The sequence below is a fragment of the Neophocaena asiaeorientalis genome, unplaced genomic scaffold (assembly GCF_003031525.2).
Source record: "Neophocaena asiaeorientalis asiaeorientalis breed wild unplaced genomic scaffold, Neophocaena_asiaeorientalis_V1.1 scaffold155, whole genome shotgun sequence".
In the NCBI taxonomy this organism is placed as follows: Eukaryota; Metazoa; Chordata; class Mammalia; order Artiodactyla; family Phocoenidae; genus Neophocaena; species Neophocaena asiaeorientalis.
The window spans coordinates 5,573,801-5,597,742 of record NW_020173040.1 but is presented as its reverse complement, the minus strand read 5'-3'; the positions used below and the strand labels follow the sequence as shown (position 1 = coordinate 5,597,742).

The window sequence follows — 23,942 nt, the reverse complement described above, 5'->3', positions numbered from 1 at the left end:
GGCGGTGTTCTGTTATTCTCCCCATTTTACAGATGAGCAACTGAGGCTTCAAAAGAGCAGGTGACTTGCCCAGGTGGGAGCTGGGATTGAAACCCAGGTCACCTGTCCTCTGAGGGATCTTGTGTGGACCCACCTGTCAAGCTCTGTGCCTTGTGGCCCAGGAGCAGGGCCAAAGCCGAGACACTGAGGGTGCTGCCTGGAAAGGAGGCTGCTTTGTGGGACCCAGATGGGAACCCCCAAACCCAGGGAGCTGCGATATGGCAATGGAGAGCCCTGAGGGAGGCCAGGAGGTCACAGTGAGTGCCCGGAGGCATCAGTGCCCGGGGGGGCTGTTAGCAGATGAGGATGGGAGGTGGCCAGGGTGGGAACAGACTCCACGGACTCAGTGTCGGACCTGGGAAAGTGGAGGACGGCAGCGCACTGACCGGTACGGGGAGCCGCGGTGACAGTTTCACCAGTCAGCTCATCGCATGCCCCTGAAGGCTACAATTCCTGCCACACACCTAAACATCATTTTGCCTTTGTTCCTGTTGGTTCTCTGGACTTCTGTTTCCTCGAGAGGAAGTCCGGAGAGGAGGCATGACCCGTCTGTATCTAGGAGCCGGACCTCATCTAATCCTCACAGGAACCTGAGAGGGAGGTGTTATCACCCCTTCCACACGTGAGGAATGAGGGGACACAGCAGTCAAGATCACATGGCTGGGAAGTCAGGGGGGCCAAGACCAGAGCGCGGGTCTGTGTGTTAACATGCATGGGACACAGCGGTGGTGACGCCAGCAAAGATCTTGGGAGGACTGCGTCAGTGATCAGGCAGAAGAGAGACCACGTGTCCCGGGGGCGCCCACCCCCATGCCGCCTGCCCCGACACCCTAGCGCTGCCAAGAGGCTCAGCCTCACTCCTCTGCCCCCCGGCAGCAGGACCACAAAACCAGGTCAGGCGGCAGGTACACGGCAGAGGCACGAGGAAGGGGGCACGAGGAAGCCCCCAGCTCTGCCCTGCTGGGCTCTGCAGAGAAAACAGCATGGGAAACCAGAGCACCTCGAACCGACTGTGCTGACGGAGCGGGAGGGCCATGGGGGTCATCGCTCAGCGCTGGGGTCTCACACCTCAGGAGGGAATTGAGAAGGGGGTCCCGGGAGGGGAAGGTACGTACTTGACATTGGTGTTGGTGCAGATGATGTACTCGATCTCATCAGAATAGGGGTTCTGGAAGGTGAAGCTGCTGGTGCGGATTAACACCCACTCCCGGTTCTTGGTGCGGAATCGATACATGACCGACAGCACTTGGCCTTTCAGCTTCACCACCTGAGCAAACATTTGGAGAAGAAAGTCAGCGGGAGGAAGGATGGTGCCAGACAGAGGAGGGGGAGGCAGCCAGCGGGAGCTCAGGACGGGAGCATCATAGCCAAAGACAGGCACGGAGGGAGGGTGGGGGTGGGAGAGAGCGGTCACCTGACGGGAGCCCTCTGTCCACTTCCCCCGTGAGGCAGGGCACTGCATTTAGGTTGTTCTGTCGCCACCGTGTGAGAAACCAACTAGTCAATGCCCATTTGATATCAGAACGTTTCAGCGTTTACAAATCAGATCATGAGAACTCTGCAAGCCGGAGGGTTTCCCTTTTTGCCTTGGCTGCTAGGGCGCTCTGGGTTTGGTGACAGTGCTCCCGTGAAGTAAGGCTCTCATACTCAGCTATGTCGTGACATTGTATTCATGGGTTTATTTAGTCATACCTCTCATTAAGAAATTCTTAACCTCTGTTTAACATTGTAGATTGGATTAAATATACTCTCTGGGAGGAGATAAAATAAAATAACTAATTTCTATGCATTATCTCTTTGTATGCATGTATCTATTATTGCCCTTTTTTTTTTTTTGGCTGTGCTGTGTGGCACGAAGGATCTTAGTTCCCTGACCAGGGATTGAACCCGTGCTCCCTGCAGTGGAAGCGTGGAGTCTTAATCACTGGACTGCCAGAGAAGTCCCTCTACGATTACTTTTATGTTGCAGTATGGTTTCCAGAATACTTCCAAATGTAAACCCTCACAAGAACCAGGTGAGGTGGGCTTTACTATTTACAGAGGATAACGCTGAGTGTCACAGAAATAAAATAAGTTGCCCAAGATTGGACAACTTTGGTGGAAAAGCTGGGACAGGAACCAAGATCTTGCTTCCAAACCACAAGTGTGTTTCAGCGGACACACGGCTGGCTTTCCTGCTCTGTGCAGACACACATGATCTATCACACACAGAAACCCAGAGATGCGGAGGCGGGCGGGCGCAGGTGCAGAAAGCGGCAGTTCTCAGGGGCAGTTCTTGGCTGAAGCAGGAACGTGAGGAGAAAGGACACAGATGGCTGGTGCGTCTGGGCCTGGCTGTGCTCATGCACCCAGGACAAAGCAAGGCAAACAGGAGCGCCCCCTCCTGGCCTTCAGGATGGGAAGGCCCCAGGCACTGGGCAGCGGGCCGGCCCTACTGCAGACCATAGTGTGACCAGAGATGAGAATGGGGACCTGGTCCTAGGGGTCGGGGAGGCACTTGTGCTTTATTCCAGGTTGGACGTCAGTAGCCAGTCTGGGGGCAGGGACCCCTCGGTCACTGAGTCTCCCCCACCCTCAGCCCAGGGCCCGGCACAGAGCAGGCCCCTCGAACACATTTCCTGAGCCGACCTGATGCATCTTTGGCCCCGTGCCCTGGGCTGATGCAGCCGGGGCGGCCATCCTCTCTCTGCACCACCCCTGGGGAGCAGGATGAGATGAAACCTGAGGGTGCTGGGCTCCCTGGTGGGAAAGTCCACGTGATAAAGAAACCAGACTGAAAGCGCAAGGAGGGGAGACCCTTCCTGACACCTCACGTGAGGAAGCATAGCCGTGGGGCGAGGCCAGGCCGGGCGCTCGGGGGTGCCTGCCAGCCGGCCTACAGCCCCAACAGGAAGCTGGCCAGAGGTCAAGGCCACATGCCCCTCAGGTCGATGTTCTGAGGGGTCCTCCTCTGAGTCCGCACAAAGCACACGGGACACAGGCAGCGCCCCCGTCGTGAGACCACGTCTTCCACACTCTGAAGCTCGCGGATGGAACCTTTTCATGTTTCCTCTAAGCAGGATGCCTGAGATGGTGTGAAATTTTTTAACTCCATGTAACAAACACTCCCAAGGCACGGCGTGTGTGCAAGCTCAGCCCTTGGAGCTGTGGCTAAAGAGCCGGGGGAGGGAGCGCAGCCCTGCACCCGCCTCGGGGCCGACGGGCAAGCACCTTGTGCGTGTTACCTCACGCAGTCCTCACAGCAGTATTTTGTGTAACTGGAAACTGAGCCTCAAAGGAGTTAACTATCCTGCCAAAGCCTTATGACTAAGGAGGGGCAGAGACAGGATGGGATCCCAGGTCTACCTGACCCCTGTGCCCCTTGTCTTTTCTTGAATCACTATAGCTGAGACAGAACACTTGTCCCCACAGAGCTTCTCACCTAGCACAGGCAGGGCAGGTGCATGGGTAACTGTAACTCAGAGAGAGCAAATACCACTACAGAAATGTAAGATTGAGGCAGGAGATAGATGGGTCCCAGGCTCAGCAGCTGGAGTTTGCCCCGCTGTGGGCAGACACTCCAAAATTGCAGGAGTGAGAGACGAGCTGGGCCCCGCCCAGATAAGAGATAAAAGACCACATATTCCTCATCCTCGAAGTCAAGGAGACCTTCCCGACTACACACGCGCAGAAAGGCTCCTTGGAGGTCAAAAAGGAAAGGGGAGCCACCCCGTAGTAGGTGATGTCAACCTACCCGTAGGCCTCTTCACTAGAATCCACCTTGGCTAAGAGATGCGTGCACTCATGGGAGGACCCTGAGATAAATCAAATACGGACTCAGAACCGGGCAAAGCAAGGTGACTGGACAAAGGAAACGGGAAGAAATGCCCCCTATAAGTGATTCTTTCTCTGAGCCCGCCCGTGTGTCTATCCACACATATTCTTTTTCCTAATGAACATTTTACTTGTTTCACTACTTCCTGTCATTGTGGGATTCTTTTCTGCAAAGCTGAAGGGCCAGGGCCTTGTCACTGGCCACTGGTCTAGTGGCTAGGATTTGGTGCTTTCACTGCCGTGACCTGACCTCAATCTCTGGCCGGGAACCGGAAGCCCTGCTTCAAGCTGCTGCAGGCCGAGGCCACCTGAGATCAAGATCAGGTGCCACAGGTTACCAGCAAGTCGAGGAGACAGCCTTTCTCAGGATCCAGAAAGGGTTCCTGGAGGGAGATGGGTTTGGGTAAAATGTTGGCAAGTGAACACCCTGCGCCTTCTGGGGAGGGCTCTCCTGGCAGGAGGCGCAGCGTGAGCGGATGTTTGGGGGCGGGGAGACCTGAGGTGCGATGGGGGATGAGACTAGGCACGTTAAGGCAGTGTGGGTATCACAGTCCAGGCCTGGAGGCCAGGCTGGTATGTTCACCTGCGCCTCATTCAGGTGCGATGCTAGTGTCCTAGGTCACAAAGGCCAGGCATAAACCCAGCCTAGCCCAGCTCTTCCTGAGAACAGCTTTACTCATCACCACCACCACTACTACCACCGTCACCACTGAAGGCATCTGAGCGGAGAGAAGAAGGAACCTGTCTTAAATCTCACTGGGTTCCACTCTTTCATCTGACTTCTAGGTCAGCTGGGATCCAGAGAGGGAATCCAAGAGCAGACACCAACCTCAATATTCCTCACCAACTCGATCCCACTCTAAGGTCTCATGTCAGGGCCATTCAAATACTTTTGTTTAAATCCAGAGTTCAAGGGCTGACTCCGAACTGACATAGCCTCCTCCGTGCTTTTGCAAAAACAAGCCACTTCCCTTTATCAACATTTGTCCCTCACCCCGACCACTGGTGGCTAGAACCCAAAGAACACAAGCGAGGGGCTCAGGCCTGGCGCTCCCCAGGATGTCCCCGTGGCTGCTGCCCGCTGCCCGCTGAGCCCTGTGACCTGCCCTGGCTGCCGCCTCCAGAGCGTGGTTGCTTTGGCTTTGCCTCCTGCCTGAGGAATGAGGTGGCTGCTCTCAGAGCGAGCGTTACTTAAGCCAGATACCAGCGTGGGATCGATGTTAAATTCCTGCTTTTTCTTTCAAAATCTCAGGGGTGCTGTCAAATGCTGAGGCCGGTGTGGGGCTTCGGTGATGGGGATGGATGCTTTGGAAGGAGGCAGCCTCCAGCCCTAGATCTGTTATTGCCTTGCTGTGTGACTTGGGGCAGGTGACTGAACCTCTCTGAGTCCTGGTTTCCACTGCAAAAACGTGGGGGTGATAATATACTGTGAAGAATTGAGGATCATATAGGATAATGTATGACAAAGGGTCTGGCTGGTTACCAACAGTGATTGGTGGGGGGTGTCCCATCACTGCTAGAGCTTCATTTCCATATGAAAACGAAGCCAACCCAGTCCAAAGAGGACGATGCTAGACCACACAGTTTATAATAATTTCCACATATTTAGCAAAGATGGCATAAGAGATGTACTATAGCAGTGTTTATTGAATGTTTAACCATTCTGATTTCCCGTTTTTTCTGAACTGAAAGTCGCCTGCTGCGGGTGATGGTCCATTTAGACTACTTTATTAAGAGCAGCCACCTGCAAACACCATAGCCAGTGGTGGAGACGATGGTGAAAAGCACAGATGTGGAGCGTGCCCACAGGGAGCTTATGTTTTAGTAGAGGAGACAGAAAAAAAAAAAAAAAAGGAAATCAACGGACAAAGAAAACAATTGAAAACTGGAATAGTTACTGTGGAGGAAAAACGAGGGACTGAGAAGGAGGTTAGGGGATCTTTCTCAGCTAGGGTAGTCACTGATGGGGTCTCTGAGGTGACAGGAGTTAAAACCTAAAAGCTAAGAGGTGTCAGTCACGTGAAGAGTGAGGGTCAGAGGAGACACGTGCAAAGGCCCTGAGGTGGGAGAAAGCATAATGTGTTCAAGGAACCATAAGAAGGCCAGGGTGGCCCATGTGTAGTGAACACATGTGGATGAGACACGCAGGGCAAGGTTCCTGCAGCCGTGGTGAGTAAGGGGCTTGGACCTGCTTCTAGGTGCACGGGAAAGCCGTCGGCACTTTTTAGGTAAAGACGTGGCAAAATCTAATTTACCTTTTCAGAATGGTTTGGCCTGGGACAAGAGTAAAAGCAGGGAGACCAGCCAGGGAGCTGTTGCAAAAGTCAAAATGAGAGATATGGACGGGTGGCCTAGGCAAGGTCAGTAGGAGCGAAGAGAGGGAGAACGGGGCGGGTTACGGGTGTCTCCTGAGGTGTAACAGGGGCACTCGATGGGCTGGATGTGTGGAGGGAGATCAAGGGAGGAGAGAAGACTGTTTCTTGGTTTCTGGCCTTTGCAACCAGAAAGACAGTGGTGCAAGGGAGATTGTGGGCTGTGAGAAGAGAATCGAGCATTCTATGTTTGAAGGTTAATGGGCATTTGAGAGCAAGGGTGGGGTAGGTGCCTATATATCCGCAGGCGATGGTCTGGACTGAAGTCATCCAGTGGATAAAATCGCCTGGGAGAGTCTGTTTCTGTTTTGTAAATAAGTTCATTTATATCATTAAAAAAAAGTAGATTCTGCCTATGAGTGATATCATACCGGCATTTGTCCTATTTACAAAACAGAAACAGACTCACAGATTTTGAAAACAAACTTATGGTGACTAAAGGGGAAACACTTGGGGGGGGAGGGATAAATTAAGAGCTTGGGATTAACATACACACACTACTGTATATAAAATAGATAACCAACAAGAACCTACTATAGGGCTTCCCTGGTGGCGCAGTGGTCGAGAGTCCGCCTGCCGATGCAGGGGATGCAGGATCCCACATGCCGCGGAGCGGCTGGGCCCGTGAGCCATGGCCGCTGAGCCTGCGCGTCCGGAGCCTGTGCTCCGCAACGGGAGAGGCCACAGCAGTGAGAGGCCCGCGTACCGCAAAAAAAAAACCAAAAAAGAACCTGCTATATAGCACAGGGAACTCTATTCTGTAATAACCTATATAGGAAAAGAATCTGAAAAAGAATGGATACATGTATACGTATAACTGAATCACTTTGCTGTACACCTGAAACTAACACAACACTGTTAATCAACTATACTCCAGTAACACTTTTTTAATGAAAAAAAAATCGCCTGGGGGATATTAGAGAGAAGGAGAGAAGGTCAGTAACAGAGCCCTAGGGCATCATGGCTTGGAGACGCAGGCAGAAGAGGGACGACAAAGCAGTCTGACAGGTGGAAAGAAAACCAGGAGCTGGTGATGTCTGGGAAGAACAGAGCGGAGCGCGCAGGAGGGGTTACGCGATCTGCGTGCGCAGGAGGCATGTAATTGGAGCACTAGATCTATTTGTGCAGACATACCCAGGCCTTTAATAGGAGAGCTCAGCTGTCAGAGGCCCTCATTCTGAAACACTTGTAAAGCAGAATGTCAAGGACTTATTCTCTCAGGTGAATGACGAACTATTATTCCCTCTTAAAAAGTCATTTAAAGGCCCCTCTGCTGTAACATTACCCGTCCTTTTCTTTGCGGGGGCTGAAGCGAGTCGCCGGAGCCCTTTGAGAAACTGGCTCTCTCTCTCTCCTCCCAGGTGGACCCGGGCTCAGGAGGTGGCAGGTCCTCAGTGAGAAGCCTGCCCTAAGGTGCTCTTCCTTCACTGAGCTTCACTTGACTCACTGGAGCATGAAGATAATAATGCCCATCTCCCGTGACTGTCGTGAAGATTCGGGAAAGCAGTGTGTGCGAAAGGGATTTCCATAGCGCCTGGCACAGAGTAGGTGCTCAATAAACAGCAGCTGATCATAATGCTGCTCGGGATGCAGTCAGTGGTGTGGCCTTCCTCTCAGACCCTCACGGTCATCCTCAATCCTTCTCTCTCCTTCACTGTCTCTATCCAAAGCATCACTAACCCCACAACCGCCTCCTCTGCTGCTCCTACCCTATTTCAGGTCTCACCACCTCTCACCTGGGTGACTGAAGCAGGCTCCCAATTTGTCTTTTGTTCCAGTTATTTCGTACCCTTGTCTCTTCTGCATACCTGGGCTGCCAAAATTGTTTTTCAAAAACACTGCTCCACTTCAAATCCTCAAGGGAATCCGCACTTAAATGACTCAGGCGAGAATTTAAGCGCCTCGCGATGGCACATGAGGCCCTTCAGAATTTGGCCTCACCGGCCTCATCTTTGACCACTGCCCACCTCCTCCCCACAAGCGGGCCAGTGTCACTCCAGCCGTGAGAACTACTCACAACTCTCCCAAAAAGCCATGCTCTTTTGCATCTCAGGTGCTGGCCCCTCAGTCTAGAATGTCGTTTCTTCTCTGCTCATCTTTTAAGACCCATCCCAATTGTTGCCTCCCCTCAGAGACTGTTTCGGCCTCTTCCCCACACTGTCAACCTCTCCCTCCTCTGCTCTTCTTCCATGAACAGAAATTCCTTCCTGATGGTCTGCCGTCCCCCCTGGACTGCGAGCCCCTTCACGGCAGGGGCCCTGACTGATGCCTTCGGTGGGACCCTGCTTGGCCTGTCTGGCACATCGAAGGACTACATCCGTGTGTAGCCGGCTTCTACGTCACCTGTAAGTGAGCACTGGTGGTACCTGCTGAAAGCTCTCCCGCAGATGGCTCTGGTCCTCAGAGTGGCAGAATTCCAAAATGTCCTTTCCCAGAAGATCCTAAATAAAGAGACAAGCTTTAATCATCTCCAATCCCACATTTCATTTTTTTATATCTCACCGTTAGGCAGGAGCACTCACATACACCCCCTTCAACCCTTTAGCTCACACCATCATTAGGGGAAAAAAAGTGGATGCAAATTTTCTCTTTGAGCAGTCATGGAGCTGGCGTCTGGTACGCTATCCTCAGTCCTTTCGGCATGTTCAACGTCGACTTCTAATTTTGCCAAGGCATTAGAGCAGCAGCTTCAAAATGCAATTTTATTTTTGTTTGCCTTGGAGAGGCAAACTGCACAGGCAAACTGTAATAAACATTTTAATAAACAAAAAGAACGCAAATGATAGCATGAGGACAGATGTGTTGCCTATGAAAACTGGAATTGTTTAAATGGGGAAACTGCAGCTCTCTCGTGCCTGGAGAGATGCTGTTATCATAAAATAACTGTACTTGCTAAAAGCCTGTTTACTACCTACCTTTGCTCCTCTATGTTTTATTCAAAGGACCCAGCATTAACCCCAAACAAAAGTGTTTTGCAATGAAACCAACTATAAAAAGATAAACCGTCGAAAGGCAAATGCGTTGTAGGAAAGTGGTCCAGCTGGAAGTGCCTTAAATGGCAAAGGATTTAAACTAAGTCATCGATCAGAACCCAAATCCGCAAATGGCCTCAGTGGGAGCGGACACTGACAGTGGAAAGGAAGTCTTATTTGTGTGCCAAAAAGCATCTAGATGCCCATGGAAGGTGCTGGTGGATAAATGGATCTGGCTGGAAACAGAGGGCCATCAGAGGTTATGGTGATTTTGGAAAGAGATTAATTTTCCCCATCATTCCAATCCAAAATCTGAAGTTTGCATCAACCTAGAGATGTAGAATTATATGAATGGTCCCAATATTTCAATTTGGTCTGTTCTAAAATATATATGTGGGCTTCCCCGGTGGCTGATAAGGAAACTAGGGCTCAGAAATGTAAAGAAAGTGGTCCACTCTTCCGGTTAGTCCAGGGTGTGGCCAAGGCAGTTTGAAACATTTTAGACTCATTGTACTCATGACCTGGAAGGATCTGTGAAATTAAATCCACATGGGGGACTTCCCTGGTGGCACAGTGGTTAAGAATCCGCCTGCCAATGCAGGGGACACGGGTTCGAGCCCTGGTCCGGGAAGATCCCACATGCCACGGAGCAACTAAGCCGGTGAGCCATAACTACTGAGCCTGTGTGCCACAACTACTGAAGTCCATGTGCCTAGAGACTGTGCTCTGCAACAAGAGAAGCCACCGCAATGAACCCGTGCACTGCAACAAAGAGTAGCCCCTGCTTGCTGCAACTAGAGAAAGCCCATGTGCAACAACAAAGACCCAATGCAGCCAAAAATTAAATAAATAAAATAAAAAAATTTATTAAAAAAATTTATATATGTAATTAAAATACCCATATCAACATACCCCAAACTTTTTTCCTTTTTTTTCTTTCTTTTTTGTTCAAATGTTTTTTATTTTGAAAATTTAAATCTACAGAAAAGTTGAAAGGGTGGAATAATAAACACCTGTGTGTCATTTAGCTCGATTCATCAATTGTCAATATTTTGCCACATTTGTATTTTTCTCTTTCTTTCATATATATGTAAACATAAATATATAAGTGAAACATAAAATATATAGAAATGAAATATCTTTCATATACACATATATTTAAAAATTTTTTGTTGAATCATTTGAAAATAATTAGCAGAAATCATGACACTTCTCCCTGAAATATGTATCTCATAAAAATGACACCATCTCACAAATCCATAATATACCATATTATGCCTAAAAAAAAATCAATAGTTATTTGATAAAATCACCCATTATTCCATACATATTAACATTTCCTCCCAAACGTCCTTTATAAGTCTTCAGGCTGAGGACCCAATTAAGGCTCTTACATTACATATTATTATTTTATCTCTTTGGTTTATCTTAATTTGGAACAATCTCTCCTGCCTTTTGGTGTTTCTTATGACTTCTGTGTTTCTCATGGACTTTTTTTAAAGAAAGGCCTTGAAAATGTGCCCCCTGTAAAAAGCGGTTCCAAATACATTTGAGAAACAAGCAGTTAGACAAAATTAATTGAACATCTTTAAGACTTTTCAGCATCTTTCACACTAATATACTTTTAAAGTTTCTAAGGAGATTTTCCGTTTGGTGTTAATCAAACTTAATTAATCAGAGAGCCTCTTTTTCATAGAGCATCTTAATTCTAGTTTGAGAAAAATCATTTAGATTAAACGAAGTGGTTAGGACAAAAAATGGAGAGTTAATTTTAAGCAGTGCAGTAGCATACAATGTTCTTTTTTTGCTTTGGAAGGACATTACTGTACCCAGGTAGGGAGATGGATTTTTATCCTGTGTTTCCCTATATTGTGATGTACAATATCTCAAACAAATGAAGTAGGGGCATTTTAAGTAAAACTAAATCTCTAGCTGACTGCCATGAGCTCAAAACCACCTACCTGGGGTTGGTAGCCAATCACACTGATGCATCTTGGGTCCACAAATGTGATGATCCCGTCAGAGTTATGCCGGGATAAGAATTCCGTTGGCACCGACATCCCGCTCATGTCCATGCACACAGGAGAGCTGGTCACCTGGATGGAGAAATCCACAGGGGGGTGGTGACGGAGACTGAGTTAGAGAATGGGAAAAATCCATGTGGATTTTTAAAATAAATAAATAATTAATTTATTTCTTTATTTTTGGCTGCATTGGGTTTTCGTTGCTGCATGCGGGCTCTCTAGTTGCGGTGAGCCGGGGCTACTCTTCGTTGTGGTGCGCAGGCTTATTACGGTGGCTTCTCTTGTTGCAGAGCACGGGCTCTAGGCGCACGGGCTTCAGTAGTTGTGGCATGTGGGCTCAACACTTGTGGCTCGCGGGCTCTAGAGCGCAGTCTCAGTAGTTGTGGCGCACGGGCTTAGTTGCTCCGTGGCATGTGTGATCTTCCCGGACCAGGGCTCGAACCCGTGTCCCCTACATTGGCAGGCGGATTCTTAACCACTGCGCCGCCAAGGAAGTCCCCCATGTGGATTTAATTTCACAGATCCTTCCAGATCATGAGTACAATGAGTCTAAAACGTTTCAAACTGCCTTGGCCACACCCTGGACTAACCGGAAGAGTGGACCACTTTCTTTACATTTCTGAGTCCCAGTTTCCTTTTCAGTCCCTGGGAATTAGGATGCTGTAACCTCATAGGGTGGTTGTGAGGTTCAGAGAGACACTGCACGTCAAACCCTGGCACAACGCCTGGCACACAGCTGGTGCTCAGAAATGTTAATACCCCTCCCTTCCCCCGCCTTCCCGTTATTAAGGATGGGAAATGAGTCTAAGGAACTGGTCAAAATTTGGAAAGCCTATATTTGTGAACTGAATTTACCCAGTGTTCTTTCTTCCCCATTTGCAAGGAATAACCAATGCTTATCACATGTGAATGGAATAGCTTATTCATCTGTCTGAAAATGGTAAGACCTAGGAAACCAGGGATGTGAAAGGTCAGTGTCCTCTGAACTACATCTGTCATGGCCCCTTCATCAGTACGGTGAAGGCCCTCGATGCCACAAGGAGAAAGACTGAGTGGCTACTGTGTGTGCCAGGCATGAAGCCAGTGGACTTTATATACATTATTCAGCATATCTAATTCTCAAAAGACTAAAAAGACACATTTTTTGCCCTTGAGGAGCTTGCAAGGAAGGGGACTGCCCTCAACTAACTATACGAAAACAGACAGTGAAGAACTGACATATAAACGTAACGCCAGGCGTGTAGGGAGGAGGGGGTGATTCATTTTGACTAAGCAGATAAAGGAGTCATTTCACTGGATCTTGAAGGATGAGGAAATAGGAAGTAAACACGAGGAGAAGGAGTTGTAAAAGGAGAAGAAGGGAAACAAGGAAATACCATGCAGAAGGAACAGCCCGTGGACACCTGCAACGGTGGGGAAGTGCACGGTGGGCTTGTGGAAAGGGCATGCTGTGGTTTGGGAACAGGGCATGAAGGGGGAGGGAGAAGGTGGGGTTGTAAGATGAGTGAGTGCTTTATCCTGCAGACGATGGGGCAACATTCAAGGGGATTAAACAGGGGTGTGAAACAACAAGGTCCTACTGTGTAGCACCAGGAACTATATTCAGTACCTTGTCATAACCTATAATGGAAAAGAATCTGAAAAAGATATATCTGTCTACGCAATGGGTTGGCTAAAACGTTCGTTCGGGTTTTTCCGAGAAACGTGAATGAACGTTTTGGCCAACCCAATATCTATCTATGTGCCTATGTGTCTATCTATGTGCCTACGTGTCAATCTATGTATCTGTCTATCTATCTATCTGTTTATCTATCTATATTTCTATTTATCTTTCTCTATATATCTGAATCGCTTTGCTGTACACCTGAAACCAACATGATATTGTAAATCAACTATACTTGAATAAAAAAGATTTTAAAAAACCGGGTGTGATGTGAGCAGAGCTCAACTTTGCAGTAACTGGCGCACATGTGGGGACGGACTGACTCAGGCCCTCAGTGAAGCAAGGACAGCTTGCTTCTGCCGCCCGCGGCTCAGAGTCCCTGCCCCCCTTCTTCTCCCAGATTCAGCCTCATCCTTCTCCCACAGAGCGAGACACAGAACCCAACGATACTGAGGACACAGGAGTTCGAAAAAGGCATCCAAACCTACAGGCTCTTGCTCTTTGCAATAATAAGCCTTCCCTGGAGATCAAAAAGGCTGTGAGCTTTTTCTTACCTGGAGTCTTCCAATTGCCACAAGGCAATATTTACTGCTTTGTCCCACGTCGGCATCTTCTTCGGGTATAGTCATTCCTGAAATGAGAAATGCCAGAGTCATCAATGCCATGTCCAAGATGAATCGTAAAGGGGTAAAAGTGTCCATGATTTTATTTACACAGTCAAAGATACAGATCCACTGTTGACCCTGCAGGGTCTGGGAAGCTGCCAATGAATTAACCACCCCTCGCTCATTTCCTGCTCCTCTCTCTGCCTGATGTCTTTTGATAATTTCACCGTACATTGTCATCCGCATCTGTGGATGATGCAGAGGGATTTAAGGAAGATGAAACAGATTATTCATTTATACATTTGCAAAACTTGGCTAAAACACTTGGTTATAAGAGAAATTTCGGTAAGAAGTGTACAGGGGCACTTCAAATTATGTAAATATTTCACTTATCTGTTGCCAAAAATCAAAGACCATCAGAGGCAGAATCATAAACAAAAACAAAAAAACAAAACTCACCAAAACCAAAATGACTAACTTGCCAGGGAAGAGAACATAACCAGTGTTCACCCTTCTGATGTAAAGTCAGGGTTTTCGAGGGATAGAAAGGAGAAACTGGTGATGGGAATGATAATTAAGCACTAAAAACCAGTGCTCTGGACAGGAAGGAATTGGTTGAAACAATCCTCGTTGTTGTTGGTTAGAACTGTTGTAGTGAAACAAGCATTCTGCTCTGATATCTCCTAGACAAGAGCTGTTAAGTAGAAAATTCCCTTTTATACTGCATAACACTTAACGTAAGTATTTTCGCACTAGGTCAGATCGAAGGTTCACGGTGATGGAATCACACAAGCACAGTGACAGCCCATCACTACAGACTGTGAAGGGAGTGTTAACACGACTCTAGCTGTAAGGGCCAGAGAAATGTCACTCCCTCCTCTGGCTGCAGGTAACCAGCTCCTTATGTTTCTGCTTTATCCTTTGCTGTATTTCTTTTACGCAAATGAGCATCTGTCTCCTCTTCTCCCATGAAGGGCAGTGCACTGTAGATGCTCTTTGGGGCTTTGTTTATTTCACTTCACAGTATGTCCTGAAAGTCACTCCGTAATTATTCATAGAGCTCCTCCTTATTCTTTTTTCAGAATTGCATATTGCCGTATTATGTAGAGTAACCAAGGTTGAACACTACCACCCTCTCACGTATGAACATTCAGGTGTTTCCAATACTTTGTAACGACAAACAAGGCTGCAAAGAATAATCTTGTGCCCACACTTTCTTAAGAATTGGAGGCGTAGATACACCCAGAAGATACACCTACCCTAGAAGTGGGATTTCTAGGTTACGAGGTAAGTGTATATGTATGTAGTTTTGTTAGGTGTTGCCAAATTCCCCTCCAAATGCATCAACGTGCATTCCCACCAACAAGGTATGAGAGGCCTTTTTCCCCAGTCTTGGCCAACAGAATATGCTGCCATAAGGATTTAATTTTGGTCAGTTGGATCGGTTAGAAATGGTATTTCAGTGCTGTCTTAATTTGCATTTCTCTAATTAGTGAGTCTGCACATCATTTCATATGTTTGAGGATCAGTTTTGTATCTTATCTTTTAGTGAATTGTCTATTTGTGTGTCTTCCCCATTTTTTAAAAAAAGGTTTTCTTTCTTCTTTTTTAAATTTATATACTTTTTGCTGCGTTGGGTCTCCGTTGCTGTGCCTGGGTTTTCTCTAGTTGTGGCGAGCAGGGGCTACTCTTCATTGAGGTGTGCAGGTTTCTCATTGTGCTGGCTTCTCTTGGTGCAGAGCACGGGCTCTAGGCGCACGTGCTTCAGTGTGGCACATGGGCTCAGTAGTTGTGGCTCACGGGCTTAGTTGCTCTGCAGCACGTGGGATCTTCCTGGACCAGGGCTCAAACCCGCGCCCCCTGCATTGGCAGGCGGGCCTCTCACTGCTGTGGCCTCTCCCGTTGCGGAGCACAGGCTCCGGACGCGCAGGCTCAGCGGCCATGGCTCACGGGCCCAGCCGCTCCGCGGCATGTGGGATCTTCCCGGACCGGGGCACGAACCCGTGTCCCCTGCATTGGCAGGTGGACTCTCAACCACTGCGCCACCAGGGAAGCCCGGCAGGCGGATTCTTAACCACGGTGCCACCAGTGAAGTCCCCTTCCCATTTTTCTATTGGGATTTTGATCCTTTGCCCCTCAATTTTCAGGAGTTCTTCGTGTATCAGGCATATTAAGCCTTTGTGGTATATGTTGTGAATATGTTCTCCCGGGTGAGCCTTTGTCTTTTGACTTCCCTTACGATGATTGAAAAAATTTATAATTTTTATGTAGTCAAATTTATCAATCTATTACCTCTAGTATCTGAGCCATAATTAGAAAGCCATTTCCTACACCAGGGTTAAAGAGAAAGTCAGCCCTGTTTTCCTCTGACATTTTATGGTTTCCTTTTTTACATTTAGATCCCTAATCCATTTGGAGCTATTCTTGTGTAGCGGTGTGAGATATATTGGATTTAATTTTATCTTTTTCTAAATGGCTATCCAGTTGTCCCACTAACGTTTATTAAAAATGCAGTGATTTGAGATGCCACCTTTATCATACTATAAATCCTAATATGTATTTGGGTCTAATACTGGGCTTTCTCTTCTATTCCACAGGCCAACTGTCCATCAAGCATTAGTACCACAGGATTTTAGTTACAGAGAATTTATTGTATGTTTTAGTATCTGGCAGGGCTATTCCTCCCTTGTAGCTTTTCATTGTTTTCTTGTCTATTCTTAGACGTTTATTTTTTCACATGAACTTAGCATCAACTTATTTAACTCCATAAATAGCTTGCTGTTATTTTTATTAGGACTGAATTAAATTTATAAATCAACTTCGGGAGAACTGACATCTTTATAAAGTTGAATTGTCCTACTCAAGAACAGGGGATGTTTTCCATTTGTACGCCTGCTTTTGTGTCTTCCAGAACTGTACTGAAATTTTCCTCATATATACTTGTACTTTGTATACTTATGAAAATTCCTAAGTACTTAAATTTTTTAAAAAATTTAAGTGTAAATGACATATTAGTTTCAGGTGTACAACACAGTGACTTGATATTTTTATAAAACCACAATAAGTCTAGTTACCATCTGTCACCTTAAAAGTTGTTACATTTCCTATGCTGTACGTTACATCCCTGTTACTTATTTATTTGATACCTCTGGCATTCGTTTATCCTCTGTATCTATGAGTCTGTTTCTGTTTTACCTTGTTTATTTGTTCGTCTTGTTTTTTGGATTCCACATATAAGTGAAATCATATGGTATTTGTCTTTTTCTGCCTGACTTATTTCACTTAGTATCAATATAATACGCTCTGGGTCCAACCAGGCTGTCACGAATGGCAAGATTTCATTTTTTTTTTTTTTAATGGCTGAGTAATATTTAGTTGTGTATATATACCACATCTTTTTTATCCAGTCATCTATCAATGGACACTTAGGTTGCTTCCACGTCTTGGCCACTGTGAATAATGCTGCAATGAACATAAGGGTGCATATATCTTTCTGAATTAGTATTTTTGTTTTCTTTGGAAAAATGCCCAGAAGTGGAACTGCTGGATCAGATGGTAGTTCTATATTTAATTTGTTGAGGAACCTCCATTTTGTTTCCATAGTGGCTGCACGAATTTACATTACCACTAACAGTGCATGAGGGTTCTCTTCTCCACATCCTTGCCAACACTTATTATTTGTTGTTTTTCTGATAATAGCTATTCTGACAGGTGTGAGGTGATTAGCTCACTGTGGTTTTGATTTGCCTTTCCCTGATGATTAGTGAGGTTGAGCATCTTTTCATGTGTCTGTTGGCCATCTGTAGTCTTCTTTAGAAAAATGTCTATTCAGATCCTCTGCCCAATTTTTAATTGGGTTGTTTGCTTTTTTGATGCTGAGTTGTATGAGTTCTTTGTATATTTTAGATATTAACCCCTTATCAGATATATCATTTGCAAATATCTTCTCCCATCCAGTAGACTGCCTTTTCATTTTAATGCTAGTTTCCTTCTCTGTGCAAAAGCTTTTTAGTTTGATGTAGTCCCATTTGTTTATTTCTGCTTTTGTTTCCCTAGCCTAAGGAGACATATCCAAAAAAAAAAATTGCTAAGATGGATGTCAAAGAGCATAGGATATTTAGTTCACAGAGTTTTATGGGTTCAGGTCTTACATTTAAGTCTTTTATCCATCTTGATTTTTTTGTGGTATGGTGTGAGAAAGTAGTCCAGTTCTACTCTTTTGCACGTGCTGTCCATTTTCCCAACACCATCACATATATGTACGCCTTGCTGGCCTTCAATGCCAGATGTCTGGGGGCTTGTCTTCCTGATGCAGGACTCTCCGTCCAGGGAGTCCGATGTGGGGCTTGGACCCCTCACTCTATGCGGAGAATTTCTGCAATTGTGATTATCCTCCTGTTCGTGGGTCACCTCCCTGGGGATGTGGGTCTTGACTATATGGCATGTTTGCCCCTCCCACCCATCTTACTGTGGTTCCTTCTTCTTTTTTTTTTTTTTTGCGGTACGTGGGCCTCTCCCGTTGCGGAGCACAGACTCCAGACGCGCAGGCTCAGCGGCCATGGCTCACAGGCCCAGCCGCTCTGCGGCATGTGGGATCTTCCCGGACTGGGGCACGAACCCGTGTCCCCTGCATCAGCAGGCAGACTCTCAACCACTGTGCCACCAGGGAAGTCCCTGTGGTTCCTTCTTTATCTCTTTAGTTGTGGAAAATCTTTTCTCCTAGTCTTCAGGTTGTTCTCATTGGTAATTGTTCTGTAAATAGTTGTAATTTTGGTGTGCCCATGGATGGAGGTGAGCTCAGGGTCTTCCTACTCCCCCCATCCTAAGTATTTCATCTTCCTTCTTGCTATTATAAATGGGGTTTTCTCTACCCTTATGCTTCTGGGTATTGTTTATGTATACAAAGACTACTGACTTTTGTATATTAACTTTGTATTGTGTTATTTATTGCTTCAGTTAATTTTATTATTGATTCACTGGGCTTTTGTAGGTATATTATCATATAATTTAAAATAGAGAGCGTTTTCCTTCTTCTTTACACAGTTTTTGCCTCTGATTTCTCTTGTTTAATTACATGGGCTAATATCTCTATTACCATGTTGACTAGTAGTAGAGATAGTGGGTGTTCTTGCCTGGTTTCTGAACTTAGTGGAAATGTCTCAAGGGTTTCTCCACTAAACAAGATACCTAAAAAATGATCTCTGAATTACTGTTTGGCATCTTTGAAAATCTCTTTAATGCCTTGCTTCATAGTAGATAGCTGTATTCTATTATCTGCTGTGCATAAAGTCTATTACAATATGTTGTTTTACTTGAGGAATATGAAGAAAATATAGCCTCACATGGAGGCTAGTTGGAGGGGGGAGAAGTTTTTTAAGGTAATTATTGATATTCTTCATTGACATTTTCCTGAACCTTGACAAGTGATAGTTTCTTAAAGGTTAATTGAAATGTGATTCACTGACTATATCAATGAATTTTTCATACTCTGTTACATGAGAATAGATTGGTCTAACACTTTGACTGGATCTTTCACCCATACATGATTCTGAACATCATGTATTGGTCATTTGGAAAATACTGGTTTACCAAATTACACAGATCTTCTAAATGTTGACACATTACATTATACAATATAAAAAAAAAATCACACTTGTTAATTTCACCATGTATCGCATCAGAAGATATGGTTAGGTATTGGTCATGATTATGGTGGTGGCTACAACTTTTCCAAAATTCAAACTTTCACTGAAAAGTTTGAATTTTATCACTGACAACAAATACTATCAACTGCTTTCCTTGAAGTGACAGGCTCATTTTAACTTTTTAAGAAAACTATCTGCCAAACACACAAGTTTGAATAACCATAGTTTGTTGTCGTTCTTTCAAGTAAAAACACGGTGTTTGTGAAAAAAGCAGCTAGTTCAGCTCACAACTCAAACAACTGCACGAGCGCTTTTCCTTGACACAACCAGCATGCTTTGGTATGCAGCAGAAGTCACTTTATACATACTGACAATTTCAAACTTTAATACAATTAATATTATTAATATTTTTACTTCTTCATCAAGGACATTCTCAAGTGAAACCAGCACTTTTAAATTAAATTTTGAAATTAATTTTTCCTGCAAGTGCGTGGTGATAAACCCCAAGCACGAGAAATGTGAAAATTACACCAGGGCACATCATAAATGTCTCAAAACCAGTGAGGAAGAGAAAGTCTTCAGGACTTCCCTGGTGGTGCAGTGGTTAGGAATCCGCCTGCCAATGCAGGGGACACGGGTTTGAGCCCTGGTTGGGGAAGATCCCACATGCCACGGAGCAACTAAGCCCATGCGCCACAACTACTGAGCCTGTGCTCTAGAGCCCGCGAGCCATAACTACTGAAGCCCGCGCGCCTAGAGCCTGTGCTCCGCAACAAGAGAAGCCACTGCGATGAGAAGCCCGCACACCGCAACGAAGAGTAGTCCCCGCTCGCCTCAACTAGAGAAAGCCCACGCGCAGCAAGGAAGACCCAACACAGCCAAAAATTAATTAATTAATCAGAAAGAAAAAAAAAGAGAAAGTCTTCAAAGAATCCAGAGGGGGGAAAAAAGAGACATGTTTACATACAAAGGAACAAAGATAAATATGACAGCTGATTTCTTGTCAGAAACGATGTAAGTAAGAAGATAATATTTTAAAGTATTGGGGAAAAAATCCTGTCTACTTAGCATTCTGTATCAAGTGAAAATATCTTTCAAAAATAAAGGTGAAATAAAGACTTCTTCAGACATACAAAAGCTGAAACAGTCCAGCACCAGCACACCATCATTATTAGAATGTTAAAACCATCTTTATGCCACAGGAGAAATAATACCACATGGAAATATGAATCTCCACAAAGGAATGAAAACCACTGGAAACGGTAACCATGAGTAAACAGGTAAGTTTCTTTTTTCTTTTTTTCTGGCCACACCACGCGGCATGCAGGATCTTAGTTTCTTGACCAGGGATTGAACCCAACCGCCAAGGAATTCCCAAGATTATTTTCCTATGAAATAAATCAGTAACGTAAAAGCCAGGAGGGGAAAAAAATGGATACACACTATTGTGAGATGGTTATACTGTACGTGAAGTGGTACAATATTGCTTGAAGACAGACTCTAATAAGTTAAGATGCATATTATAAGCGCTACAGCAACCATTAAGATACCAAAACAATTGCAGCTAGTAATTCGGAAAAGGAGATACAATGAAATCATAAAAAAATTCCAAAAGAAGGCAGGAAAAGAGGAAAAAGGGAACAAAGGACAAATAGGAACATAGAAAACGATACATAAATGAACCATAACAGTGATCACATTAAATATACATGGTCTAAATGCCCCAATTAAAAGGCCAAGTTTATCAGACTGGATAAAAAAGCAAGACTTAACCATATGCCGCTTAGAAGGGATACTAAAGATCTAAGTTCAAGCTTATTTGTGTCTTAGATGGTTTTTAAACCCTCTTGGGGGTAGGATCCATATTCTTCAGTTTCACTTCATGGAAAGTTCTCTAGCATGGTATATGCCACTGACAATATATGACACAGAAGTCAGGGTCCTGGAGCCACACTGGCTAAGCTCCATCTTAGCCTGCATTAAAATGAGGTCCGTGTGACGTCTCTACACCCACCTTGGGAGAGGCCTCTACGTGCTACAGTGCTCACGAGTGGTACGGCAACTACTGTCATTGACTGCAGTTCCAGAAATTACTTGAGAAGGAAGTTAAAGTGTTAGAAGACTGAATGCACTGATTCACGTCCTCCTTCACTGATTTGTTCATGCCCATCTTGATAAACAGTCTTATTCAAGAGACGGCTGCAGGAGAAACAGTGACTGTAAGCAAACGTCCCATCCACTCTTTTATCCTCACGCTCTCCCCACGCCCAGCTCTTCTTCCACTGAATCTGGCTGACAGTGGAAAAAGTCTCGAGGGGCCACTTGACTCACACCACTCCTCAGGTTCTGTGGTCTAAACCAAGTTCAGATCCGAGTTTTTCAAAATCTAGTTTTTCCAGAAAATGGACAAGTGGGTATCTTGGTTTAGGGTCAACCCAAAAGCAGAGCCTGAGACAGGACTTTAGTGCAGATAGTTTACATGGGAGGTGAGTCCAAGAAAGGAGGGGCGAGACAGTGAGGAGAGTGAAAGAGAAAAGGAAGAAAAACCAAGATCAGGGAAGCGCCTCCACACTCTGGGCTTTGCCTACAACTGGGCCAACTGTGACCCTTGCAGGGGAGTCCCTGGTGCAGAGGAGAAAGACACCACATCGCTTTGGCTTTTAAAAAAAAAATATATATATTTATTTATTTGGTTGTGCCGGGTCTTACTTGCGGCAGGCGGGCTGCTTAGTTGCAGCAGGGGGGCTCCTTAGTTGCGGCATGCAGGCTCCTTAGTTGTGGCATGCATGTGGGATCTAGTTCCCTGACCAGAGATCAAACCCGGGCTCCCTGCGTTGGGAGTCTTATCCACTGTGCCACCAGGGAAGTCCCAGACACCACATCTTGACATGGGATGCTGTCAGCCTGAGGTGAGTCTGAGCTCGCCTGCTGCAGGCAGCTGAGGCTGAAGTGCCGTAGGGCACCAGTGGTGTCTGTTAGAGTGACCCAGCCTCTTCTGCCCTCTGCTTCCTTGTCTGAAATGGGTATGAAATAGCTCACGTCATGCTGTGAGGCTTGAATGAGAGGATGCGTGGAGTCCCCAGCCCAAGGCCCGAATGTCAGCTTCTTTCTCGCTTCCCTGACCTCACTCCCCAACTGCTGGTAGCAGGTACATCTGTGGGCAGTGGGCACAGATGTATCTTTGCCACACTTAGGATGAGGGTGCAATACCATTGGCCAGAACAGGAAGCAGAGAGGACAGCATGAAGAAACCATGTTTTTCTGTTCTATCCTTTGGAGGAATCGGGCAGGATGAGGCTCTCATTGGCTGATACTTGAGACCATCTGCCTAGAGATATCACAACCCATTTGTTGATTCGTTCTTTATTCCACCAGTGTTGACTGAGAATTCTCGCAGATTTAAAAAAAATAGCCACAAATGCTCTTTACGTACCTTCTGTCAAGAGTTGAAGTTAGATTCCCTTGTGACTACTTTGACCAATAAAATACAGTGGAAGTGACACTGTTTGGCTTTTAGACAAGGGGTCCCCGACACTGAGAAGCAGAGACGGGTCATCCTTACTGCATCCTGTGTCAACCCCTGGCCCACAGAAGCTGCGAGTATAAATAAAATAGTGGTGGTTTTATCAATAAAATAAAATAAGATGTCTCAATTAGAAGGTGCATCAGTCTAGAAGTGTAGAGGAAGGGAGTTGATGGGGGCCCAAGCTACAAGTCCTTTAAGTGTATAAACAGGCTCGTTTGTAAGAAGGCATTTTAATCCACCAACTATGATTATGTTAAAATAACCCCTTGGCTTTGCACAAATGAGGTGGAAAGTTGCGACTTATTAAATAAATAGTCTGGGCCTTCAAGTGGGCAAGTAATCTTTAGTTGTGAATGAGATCCAAGTATGTGTTTGCAAAATTTCCAGAAAATCTTCAGCAAACCCAAACTTCCTTAAAGGAATTTATTTATGTGCCTGTCTGAAGGGTCTCCTTAAGACATTGGACTCAGTTTTCCCATGAAAGGGTTGGCAGCTAACACAGTGGAGACAAACATTTGTAAAGGCGGCTCTGACACAATCCCACGAGCAGCTGTAGGGACCCAACTGCCAAGAAAGCTGTGATCATCACTGCTCAGACCACCAGGGTCTGGAGGTGGCTGCGGATAACCACAGGAGGGCAGGGGCAGGCTCTGGCACTGGCAGGTGGAAAGGATTCGGGATCAAGCCCTCACATGCTTTTCTGATGAAATGCCTCTGACAGGGCAGTGATATGCGATCTCCAGATTATCGTCCAGATCTTTGGATTTTCTCTATTTTCCAAGCGTTGCTTGGGTAATGCTCTCAAGCTACACATGATCTTTTAAAGGGGTTTTGACTTTCGGTACTCAACAATAAAAAGACAAATATCCCCAATTAACAAAAGGGCAAAGGATCTGAACATTACTCTCAAGAAAGTATATGAATGGCTAGTAAGCATGTGAAAAGATACTCAACATCATTAGTCATCAGAGAAATGCAAATCGGAACTATAATGAGATACCACTTCATACCCTTTAGGACGGCTCTAATTAAAAAAATGCAATAACAAGCGCTGGTGAGGATGTGGAGAAATTGGGACCCTCATATGCCGCTGGTGGGAATGTAAAATGGTGCAGTCGGTTTGGACAACAGTCTGTCATTTCCTCATGAGGTTAAACACTGAGCTACCATATGACCCAGAAATTCCACTCCTAGGTATGCACCCAAGAGAAATGAAAACATAACGTCCACACAATCACATGTACATGAATGATCACGGCAGCAATATTCACAACAGCCCCGAA

General features: G+C 45.8%; 1 protein-coding gene across 6 annotated transcripts in view; it reads right to left on the bottom strand.

Moving 5' to 3' along the window:
- Positions 1–23,942, bottom strand: part of ARNT2 (aryl hydrocarbon receptor nuclear translocator 2) — a 215,893-nt gene that overhangs the window by 35,180 nt on the left and 156,771 nt on the right. For all 6 annotated transcript variants that reach the window (XM_024742784.1, XM_024742783.1, XM_024742785.1 and 3 more), the window contains 4 exons: positions 13,438–13,514; positions 11,158–11,292; positions 8,591–8,665; positions 1,155–1,306 (listed from right to left, as the gene is read on the bottom strand). In XM_024742784.1, coding sequence (XP_024598552.1) covers positions 1,155–1,306; positions 8,591–8,665; positions 11,158–11,292; positions 13,438–13,514 — 439 coding nt within the window. The remainder of the gene's footprint in view (positions 1–1,154; positions 1,307–8,590; positions 8,666–11,157; positions 11,293–13,437; positions 13,515–23,942) is intronic.